The following is a 9,405-nucleotide window of genomic DNA, read 5'->3' on the forward strand; positions in this document are numbered from 1 at the left end:
TTGCTGAAGGGGTAAACTACAAGTCCCAGGGTGCCCCGGGCGAATCCCGGGGCGGAGCTCCAGAGCGCCTGGACTTGCGCGTGCGCCCGTGGTTGAGGATGGGCTGGCGGCGGGTCCGGGTCTGCAGGCTGGCCCTGCAGGCAGCGGGGCATGGTGGGTTGGGTTGAGCCGTGTGTGCCTGGGGCGCCGAGCTGGAAGGGGTGGCAGTGAACGGAGGCTGCGAGCTCCATTTGGTCGGCTGGAGAGTCGGCCGGAGGCAGGTAAGTCGGCAGGCCTTTGTCCTCAGCCCAGTCCCTTTATCTAGGGTCGGGCCCTGTTGTGGAGCCTGGCCGTGTGGCCGGCTTCCTGCTGTCTCCCAGCGGAGCCCTGTGTGTCCGCGCTCTTCTCCAGCCAGGCAGCGTGCACCTTCCCGGCAGCCGTTACCCGTGAAGCTGGAAGAAAGCCAAGGAACCTATCTTGCCCATTTTACAGATTTGCAAACTCAGATCCAGAGATAAGATTTGAATTGTCCAGTGTCTCAAAGGTAGTTGAAGGTAGAGCCTAAACCGGAACCGAAGTTTTTTGACTCCCAGTCCATCGCACTTTGACCGTGCCACCCTCACCGAGAAATAAACTTTCCCCCTGGTTTTATGACTGCAGCTTCCCATCTCAGTGGAATCCTCACAAGAGTCGGATCCCATCCTTAACTTTTTCTCTTTCCAACATGTTAGTCCGGAAGGGAAGTCTTGCACGTGCATAAAATGCTGTTGGTAATGATGATTGACACCTGCTGTTCGAAGTTGCAAACATCCTGAGAGCAACATCCTTGTCCGGATGAGGTTTACCAAGACTTTCATCACCGTTTCCTGTGCCTTCTGGCAGCTTTGAAATCCGTCTTTCCCAGTATATGCTCCCATCCCCAAACCCAGTTTCCCCTGGGGAAACAGATGGTGGTTTTGAGCCTCGGGCAGAGGAGAGTGCCATGGCCTGCAATCCCCTTTAATCTGGTGGCAGGTGTCGCTGTGGCTACTACCACCGTGGGCTCGGTGTTCAGGGCTTGTGCTTGGGGTGATGGTGTGCTTTCCTCCTTTCCCTCCCTTGTTCACTCTGAACCCCCTACCCCCTTCTCTGTGTTCCTCCCGCACAATTGTTTGAGTTCTGCTTTTCCTCGGTTTCTTGAGACGAATGGATGCTCAGTTGTGGCCCTGTGGACCTGGCCTCCCCATGGCCCAAAGCCCAGGAGCTAAAATGAGTGGAGGCTCAGCTTCAGACTTTGTTCGCTCTTGCTCTCCACATCTACAAGCTTTCGGTTTACACATTTGTGTTGATTTCTGGTTGACGTTGTTTCCTAAAATGCCTTCTAACACTTGCTATGATTCTAACAGCAAGGAATGACAGCAGCGGAAAATTTTTTAGTATTATCGCATTGTTGGACAGATACACATCTGACCAGTCTCTCCACTTCTACATCTCAGGTTATTTACTTAACAAGTATTTATGGAGCACTTCCATGAGTCAGGTCTTGTGCAAAGAACTTTATGAACATTTCATTTATACCTCGCCAAGTGTGTCTGTAGAATCATAAAGGGTTAGCATTAGAAGGGACCTCAGCATTGACTTATCCACATTGCATGGAACACAAGAAAATTGAGTTCAGGCAGGACCCAGGGATTTGCCCAAGTCGCAGAACCACGGACGGACAGAATTGGAACCTTGAGCAGTCAAATTTTGGGGCACATGAAAGTTGGCAAGTCTGGTCCTTGAAGCAGGCATTTCCTGTGGAGCATGGGAATTTCTGGAGGCGGTTGAGAACAATCCACAGAGTGGAAACCTGAAAAAGGAAGTTTGTAGACAGGAGAGGTGGCATTTGATCGTATTAATAAAGATGAGAAATACAATGCATCTTAGTTGCAAGCTGTTGCTCTTGTGTTTTAGCAAACAGGAAATTCTCCATTAGCCATAATAAGGGAATAAAAACAGTGGTATGGACCGCCTAAGCCACTTGCATTTGTTGTGGGATAGAATGTTTTGCCCTACTCTTCTATTTTTGATTGTGGTGCCTGTATGTACTATTTTGAACATTGATGCTTTAAAACAAATCAGGGTTCCAAAGGAGGTAGGAGGCTTGATCTTTTTCTTTCTCTCAATCCTCTAGCTCCTAGGAGGTGGTATGGGAATGGCCATTTCTTTGTCCCGGTGCAGAGAGTAGGTCCCTACTGAATTGTCTTCTGTCTCTCCACTTTCTCTGCTGGCATTGTCTGCTGGATTTCTTTTTCCCTCAGGTCATTATAGGGTTGTGGAAGGAGGTAATTAAGAGTTTTCTGTGAAAGGCTTTTCATGTTGGTGAGCCGGGGTGCAAGGAGAGTACCGTGCTCCAGTTACTGAACGGAAACCATCCCTACAGTGGAGCGGCCTCCTCCAGTTTCTGCTGGGTTTTGAGCTGACTGTTAAATAAGTCAGTGAGGACAAAGCAGCTCTAGGGGAAAATCAGATAATTTCTTTTCTGGAAGGGACGTTAATCTGCAGAGTTGATGAGACTATCATCGAAGGAATCTGTGACTTCTGTTCTGGGCATGGCCTGGGCCGCTGACCTTCCGTGGCTGTTGGATGAGACGGAAACCACACAGAGGAGATGGAGGCACTGGCTGAGGAGCCATGCAAAGGGCTAAAGAGCGAGGGAAGCTGGCTGGGAAGCTCGGGGGCCCAGGGCAACAGCTGTCGAGAAGGCTCTTGAATGTTCAACTAGGACAGGCAGGGGAGTCTCAGCTGGGAGGTCAGGCCTTGTCATTAGCCACCAGCATGGAGGCTCCCCTCCCACCGCCATGTCTTCCTGCCTGTGGTGTTATTCTCCTCTGAATACCCAGGCAGTCTTGTCTTCTGTACCGTTGGGGTGGTGCTGGGACTGGAATTGAAGATAAAGCTTCTTATGTCATGGAAGGGGTAGCTGAGTGCCCTGACAGGAGGCAGGGACTCGCATGCTACCAGGTTAGGTCTGGTGGCCTGTAACATCAGCCCAGAGGGAGTAGGAAGGATGAGTATCTTTTGCTAAGACTCAGCAACCAAATAGTTCTTGGGTCAGGAAACCCTGGGCAGGGACGATCTGGGTGCAGGCTCCACATGCAGTGCATTCACGCCACCAATGGTTGTTCCTTGGAGACAGGTCCGTGGGCCAGGGCACGCAAAGACTTGGGGAACCCTCGGCCAGTGGCCATGTGCACAGAGACACCGTGGTCAGCTTTCTGCATGTTGGCTGTGCTCCACCCAGTGATCTGTCTACGGACAATCCCAAAGACCCTGCTTTGTCTTGGAGCCGCGTGTCTCCTTCTCCCCTTTAATGTGGCCCTTGGCTCTGGGTGTGCGTTATCTTGGATTTGCTGTGTAACCACATGGTGCCATGTGGCTTCTGCCTGATTGGAACCTCCAGCCCTGCCCCCTGTCGTCCGGTTGGGACACTGGCACTGCACTTTCCGGAGAGGATTGGAGTGACTTTCTTACTGCCCACAGCTGGTAACTGGCCCCGCTGGGCCTCAGTCTTAGGTCTTTGCTGCTAGACTGGTCCTCGCCCCTCCCCTCTCCCCCCAGTGGTGGGCTACGGCGGGAGGCTGGTCCCTCACAATGGTGTGCTCCCCTAGGAGCCATGTAGCCCCTCACAATGGTGTGCTCTCCTAGGAGCCATGCAGGGCCAGCGGAGCCTGCTGCTGGGCCCTGCCCGCCTCTGCCTGCGCCTGCTTCTGCTCCTGGGCTCCAGGCGCCGCTGCCCCCCTCTGCTCCGGGGCCTGGTACAGCGCTGGCGCTATGGCAAGGTCTGCCTGCGCTCTCTGCTCTACAACTCCTTCGGGGGCAGTGACACCGCTGTCGATGCCGCCTTTGAGCCCATCTACTGGCTGGTGGACAACGTGATCCGCTGGTGTGGGGTGGTGAGTGATGCCCAGGGAGCAGGAAGCGGGATGTTTTGGGGTAGCAGAGGGACGTGTGTTTGACGCACCAACGCCAGCCCCTCCCCTGGGGATATTCCTGACTCATTCTGGGTGTCCACAAGCTCTCTCGCTGCACCTGCCTGACCTCACTGGTGTTGGCAGGTGTTCGTGGTGCTGGTGATTGTGCTGACCAGCTCCATCGTGGCCATCGCCTACCTGTGTGTCCTGCCCCTCATTCTCCGAACCTACTCAGTGCCCCGACTCTGCTGGCATTTCTTCTACAGCCACTGGAATCTGATCCTCATCGTCTTCCATTACTACCAGGCCATCACCACTCCACCCGGATATCCACCCCAGGTGGGTCTCCACAGGGCGTGGGGGGAGGCGGAGGGCTGCTGGCCACGGGCGCCAGCACCAGGAGCGGGGAGGGTGCGTGTCTGGGCATTTTTGCAGGTGTGACGCTGGTGCTGCCATGTCGTCACAATGCTTTTCTCCCTTCGCAGGGCAGGAACGATATTGCAACCGTCTCCATCTGTAAGAAGTGCATCTACCCCAAGCCAGCCCGAACACACCACTGCAGCGTCTGCAATAGGTGGGTCTTGGCTTTGCTCTCTCTGAACCCTCGCTCTGGCCTTCCGGCTGTAGCCCCAGGGAAAAACCTAGACCTGGGGTTTGGTGTCTATGAAGCACTCACCGTGTGCCAGACAATGCGCCCTCTCTGTCATGACCCCTGGCTCTCAGGCTGGTCCTGCGAGTTAGGTGTTATCACCACTGTAGAAACGGAAGTTCCAAGAGATACTCTCATGTAGTACCAGGTAGCCAATGTCGCAGCGTTTGTAGCAAAGGCCTGGCTGTCTTCAAAGTCTGTGCCCTTTCCACCTGAGCAGGACATTGGTCCTTGTAGAAAAGGATTGGCGCTGACATCTCAAGAACCTTGGCCACCGTAACAGAGCCTGTGTCCCTCCCTCACAGGTGTGTGCTGAAGATGGATCACCACTGTCGTATCCTTTTATTACCTCTTCCGCCTGAGGCCTCCTCTGTAGCTTCAGAGCCCTGCCCACTGCCCAGGGTGAAGGGCCACAGACTTGAGGCTTCTAGCATCACCCAGCAGAGTACGCTGGGCTCAGGAGACGCTAGTGGAAGAGGAGTTGTGGCGGCTGACAGTCTCCTGGGGGAAGCAGGAAGCATACAGGTGCTCTGGGACACAACTCCTTGGAGCAAGGCATCTGTTCCTGCAGCCCTTTCTTTTGTAGACTGTCATGCCGGCATCTGTTGGATGGAAAGAGATGTTTGGGCTTCAGTCATCATCTAGATAGAAGCATTGATTCCCTTCTGCTGCCCCGTACAGATGTCTGGTGAACCCCAGCTAGGTTGACATATTGGCACATTCATTTCAGTGAAGGGTTTCTATTCTCATGATATCCTGATGGGACTTGTGAGGGCTCTGAAAAGCATTAACACTTTCACCTCAACCTCTGGCAAGTCCCGTATGCATCTTCCTGCCTTTGGAAAATAGTTCTTGGTGACTGGAAACCCTGGGCTTGGATGATGTCATCATGAAACAAGGATGAACCAGAGAGGCCCGGACACACCCTGAAGTTGTTTGGTCTTGTCCTTAATCCTTCCCGCACCAGCCTGGCTCAACAACTGTGTGGGCCACTATAACCATCGGTACTTCTTCTCCTTCTGCTTTTTCATGACTCTGGGCTGTGTCTACTGCAGCTATGGAAGTTGGGACCTCTTCCGGGAGGCTTACGCTGCCATTGAGGTGAGCCCATAGTCAGGGGCAGGGCCACTGCATAGACAGCACGCTGGGGTGTGGGATCTGTCCCTTAAGGAGCTGGCTGGTAGCACCTCCATGCCAGAGACCTGAGAGTATAACCGGCACTGTTTTCCATCCCCTTAGAAAATGAAACAGCTCGACAAGAACAAACTACAGGCGTTTGCCAACCAGGTGGGCGGTCCCCACCCCCCTGCCTTTTGCTGCTCAGGCCGGGGGGCATAGAGTTGCTGAGGCAACCAGGGCCCACTGGTGGAGGTGTAGAGCCTGGTTGAGGGGCTGCTGGAGACTGGATCAGGGTGTACTGGGAGGCTGTCTGCCATGCAGACTAAGTGCCCTAGAAGTTCCTGGTATGTGAGAGTTTTTGGCTCTCTATCCCATTATCACCTTTTTTTTTTTTTTTTTTTTTTGGGGCTGAGCAAGAACTCTGCCTTGGTGATGGCCTGAGCAGCAAGGAGTCTGTGTCAGTCTGTGTACGGGGGCTCCAGGGGACAGAGATCAGGCTGGGCCAGTCTGATCATCCTTTGTTCCTGGTCTGTCTGCATCCGCACCTGGGTCGTCCCTTCTCCCAGGCTTTTGGGACTCCTGATGCTGAGCAGACCTTGGGCTGGATTGTACCTCTGCTGCTCTTTCAGCCCTTAGTGTAGCTCAGTTCTCCCTGCTGCAGTCATTCCATTCTGGGTGTGGGCCTGGTCTCTCGGCGATTGCAGCCCCAGGGGAAGGAGTTCCAGCTGGGCAGTGGCGTGGCTTCCCCTGGATCCCCATTTGTGTTGTCAGATCGGAAGGCCCAGGGTCAGCTCCTTCTGTGCTTTGCCATCCTGTCAGACCCACTCTGCCCAGTGTTTGTCCACATGATACTGCCGGGCTTGGTCCACCCATCTGGCTGCTACCCTGACTCCTCTGTGGCTTAACCCATTATTTTTTCATCCTGGGCTTCGATCACTTCCCTGCCTGAAGGCGCGGGGGGCTCTGGTGGAGACTAGCACAGCAAATGAGCCAGACTTTGCTGTTTTCTTTTTCTAGACTTATCACCAGACCCCACCACCCACCTTCTCCTTCCGAGAAAGAATGACTCACAAGAGTCTTGTCTACCTCTGGTTCCTGTGCAGGTATCTTAACTCGCTCCTTCTTGGCAGCTTAATGGAGGGGCAGCTTCAGAAAAACCTTCTTAGGTGGCCACAGGGACCCATTCCTGTGTGAACTGCTGCCCTTAGTCTAATAAAGGTTGGAAAAGTCAGCATTTAATTTTCTTTAGCATTTTGGTGCAGGGAATACTAAGGATACTGGCATTGAGTGTTTGTTATATGCCAAGGTAAGTTAAACGCCTACCTAAACAGTAAGTGACTACATTTTATAGATGAGGAGAACTGAAAATTAGCAGGGTGATTTGTTTCACAGTACACAGCAGGAAGGAATGGCAGAGCTGGAGCCTGAATTTTGTGCCATCCTATTCCAACCCCTGCTGCTTTTACTCCTCTATACAGGCTCTCAAGCATGGCTATTTTAAGAAATTATATATTTTTAAATTAGTAATACAGACTTATTCCCCCTCCTTTCCACATAATTTATTCTTAACCCATGTTGAAGCATTTTCATTGATGCTTTTTATAGATGCAGTGAAGTAAAAGTTTATCTGGGGTGCGTAGGCTGGGAAAGAATTCCCTAACCAATCATTATTGCTCAGCTTAATTTCAGACATAGCCGTTAACCCTCTCTAAGCTGCTCACCAATCTTTGCTTTTTTCCTTAGTTCTGTGGCACTTGCCCTGGGTGCCCTAACTCTGTGGCATGCTGTTCTCATCAGTCGAGGTGAGACTAGTATTGAAAGGCACATCAACAGGAAGGAGAGACGGCGGCTGGAGGCCAAGGGCAGAGTGAGTAGGGTTGAGGGCTGGGGGAGAATGCTGAGCCCGCCAGCCTATAAATAGGCCATGGGTAGGGCCAACGACGGCAGGTAATTTGGCTTCACATCCAGAACTTGCCTAGCTGAGCTTAGGCTTGAAAATTAGAAGGGGGTTAAATAAAAGGTTTGTAGAAACTTACATTTTTCTTGGTCCTAGGTTTTTAGGAATCATTATAACTACGGCTGCCTGGACAACTGGAAGTTATTCCTGGGAGTGGACACAGGAAGGTAAAGAAGACCAGGGCCGTCCAATAGGAATCTGTGATGAGAAAGGTGTTCTGTGCTGTCTAAGACATTAGCCACTAGCTAGCCACATGTGACTACTGAAATCTTGCCAAGTGGCTAATGCACTGATGAATTTATTTAAATTTTGTTTTCACAAATTTAAAAAGGCACATGTGTTCCTTGGATGGGTAGCTCAGTTGTTAGTCATCCCAATACTCCAAGGTTACAGGTTCAATCCCCAGTCAGCACATATAAGAATCAACCAGTGAATACATAAGTAAGTAAAAAAAAAAATTGATACATTCTTTTTCTCTCTCTAAAATAAAAATAAATTAGAAAACAATAACAAAACACGTGGCTTGTGGTCACAATATTGGAAGCACAGATCTGGATTCTAGGAGTAGAGATCATTGCTCATTTTCGCCAACAGTTTAAGGCCAACACTGGTTTAAGTAGCAGATGAAGCTTACAGATAACACAATATCCCAAGAAAGCTCTTTTCAAGAAGGGACTTCTATGTAGGGAAGGTGGCCACCAATCACCTTCCATTTGTTTGGCAGTGTCTGGAGTCCAAGCCAATACTTTCTGGAATTGAAATAATCTATTTGTGACAAAGGTTGTCCTAAGACAATAAATGAAGCTAGCTTCTTCCACCCAAGACATGGGAAAATCCTTTTCCAAATTGCAGCAATGGAGGCAGTAATGTGACTGCAAGTTCCTGCCTGCCTTTCCCCAACCCCATTACATCCCTGGCTGTTACTATGCTTGCAGTTGCCCCATTAGACGTTCAGCTCAAAACCTCTAAAGGCCTTCAAGGCACCAGAGGACACATTTATTGGACAAAATGAGGGCTTTCGTTCCTTTGTGATTAATGCCAAGGTAGCTCAGGATACCTTAATGTGTCCTTATTGAGGAATGAGGATCAGGAAGCCCACAAACTCTTGGAACTCAGACATTTCTCTTCCCTTGCAGGCACTGGCTTACTCGGGTGCTGTTACCTTCCAGTCACCTGCCCCACGGGAATGGAATCATCTGGGATCCTCCTCCTTGGGTGACTGCTCAGTCGGCCTCTGTGATGGCAGTGTGAGCTGGATTCTGTCAGCCACAATTTGAGCATCACCCTGCTTCCTTGCATTGTCTCAAGGGCCTCCAAGGGTAGCTTCCTGGAATTCTTGAGCAACAAGAGCCAGTGGACCTGCCTTAGGGTACCATGCACAGACAACCCAAGGACCTGACTCCTGGCCACTGCAGAAGCAAGGCACGATGTGGAAAAGTCCTAGGACTGAAGTTCCTTTACTCAGGCAAACAGAAGTTCCAGCCATAGACTGGAGACTAGGCAGCTAGCAACCTTGCCGGGTGCTGACCCCAACCTCCAGGTTCTAGCACTGGAGTTGGCCACCACCACTTCCACTTGCTGTCTGAGAAAACATCTGAATGGTCATGCTGAGATCCTGGCTTCTCAACAGGGCAAAGACACCAGGCCTACTGCTGAGGTCACTGCCACTTCTCACATGCTAACGGGAGCAAAAATAAAGGTATTTGATTTTTAAAGATCTGTAGCTTCTCTTTGCCGCTACTTTAGGGCAGGGAGGGGAAAGTCAG

The 9,405-nt window shown here is 51.3% G+C and overlaps 1 protein-coding gene across 3 annotated transcripts; it reads left to right on the forward strand.

Annotated features, from left to right (window-relative positions):
* The first annotated feature begins 47 nt into the window (after positions 1-47).
* On the forward strand, positions 48-9,354 carry ZDHHC16 (zDHHC palmitoyltransferase 16). 3 transcript variants are annotated; one of them, XM_084904103.1, is made up of 11 exons: positions 55-260; positions 3,649-3,896; positions 4,059-4,253; positions 4,400-4,488; positions 4,869-4,897; positions 5,531-5,664; positions 5,803-5,850; positions 6,700-6,785; positions 7,426-7,549; positions 7,736-7,806; positions 8,776-9,354. In XM_084904103.1, the coding sequence occupies exons 2-11, from the start codon at positions 3,654-3,656 to the stop codon at positions 8,888-8,890; spliced, it is 1,134 nt and encodes a 377-aa protein (XP_084760229.1). In that variant the 5' UTR covers positions 55-260; positions 3,649-3,653; the 3' UTR covers positions 8,891-9,354. The 3 variants fall into 3 exon arrangements, with proteins under 3 accessions (XP_084760230.1, XP_084760231.1, XP_084760229.1); XM_084904104.1 differs by lacking the exon at positions 5,803-5,850 and having other exon boundaries at positions 48-260; XM_084904105.1 differs by lacking the exons at positions 3,649-3,896; positions 5,803-5,850 and having other exon boundaries at positions 49-260.
* Positions 9,355-9,405: the final 51 nt, after the last annotated feature.

Source organism: Pipistrellus hanaki (assembly GCF_964339955.1).
Source record: "Pipistrellus hanaki genome assembly, chromosome: 14".
Classification (NCBI taxonomy): Eukaryota; Metazoa; Chordata; class Mammalia; order Chiroptera; family Vespertilionidae; genus Pipistrellus; species Pipistrellus hanaki.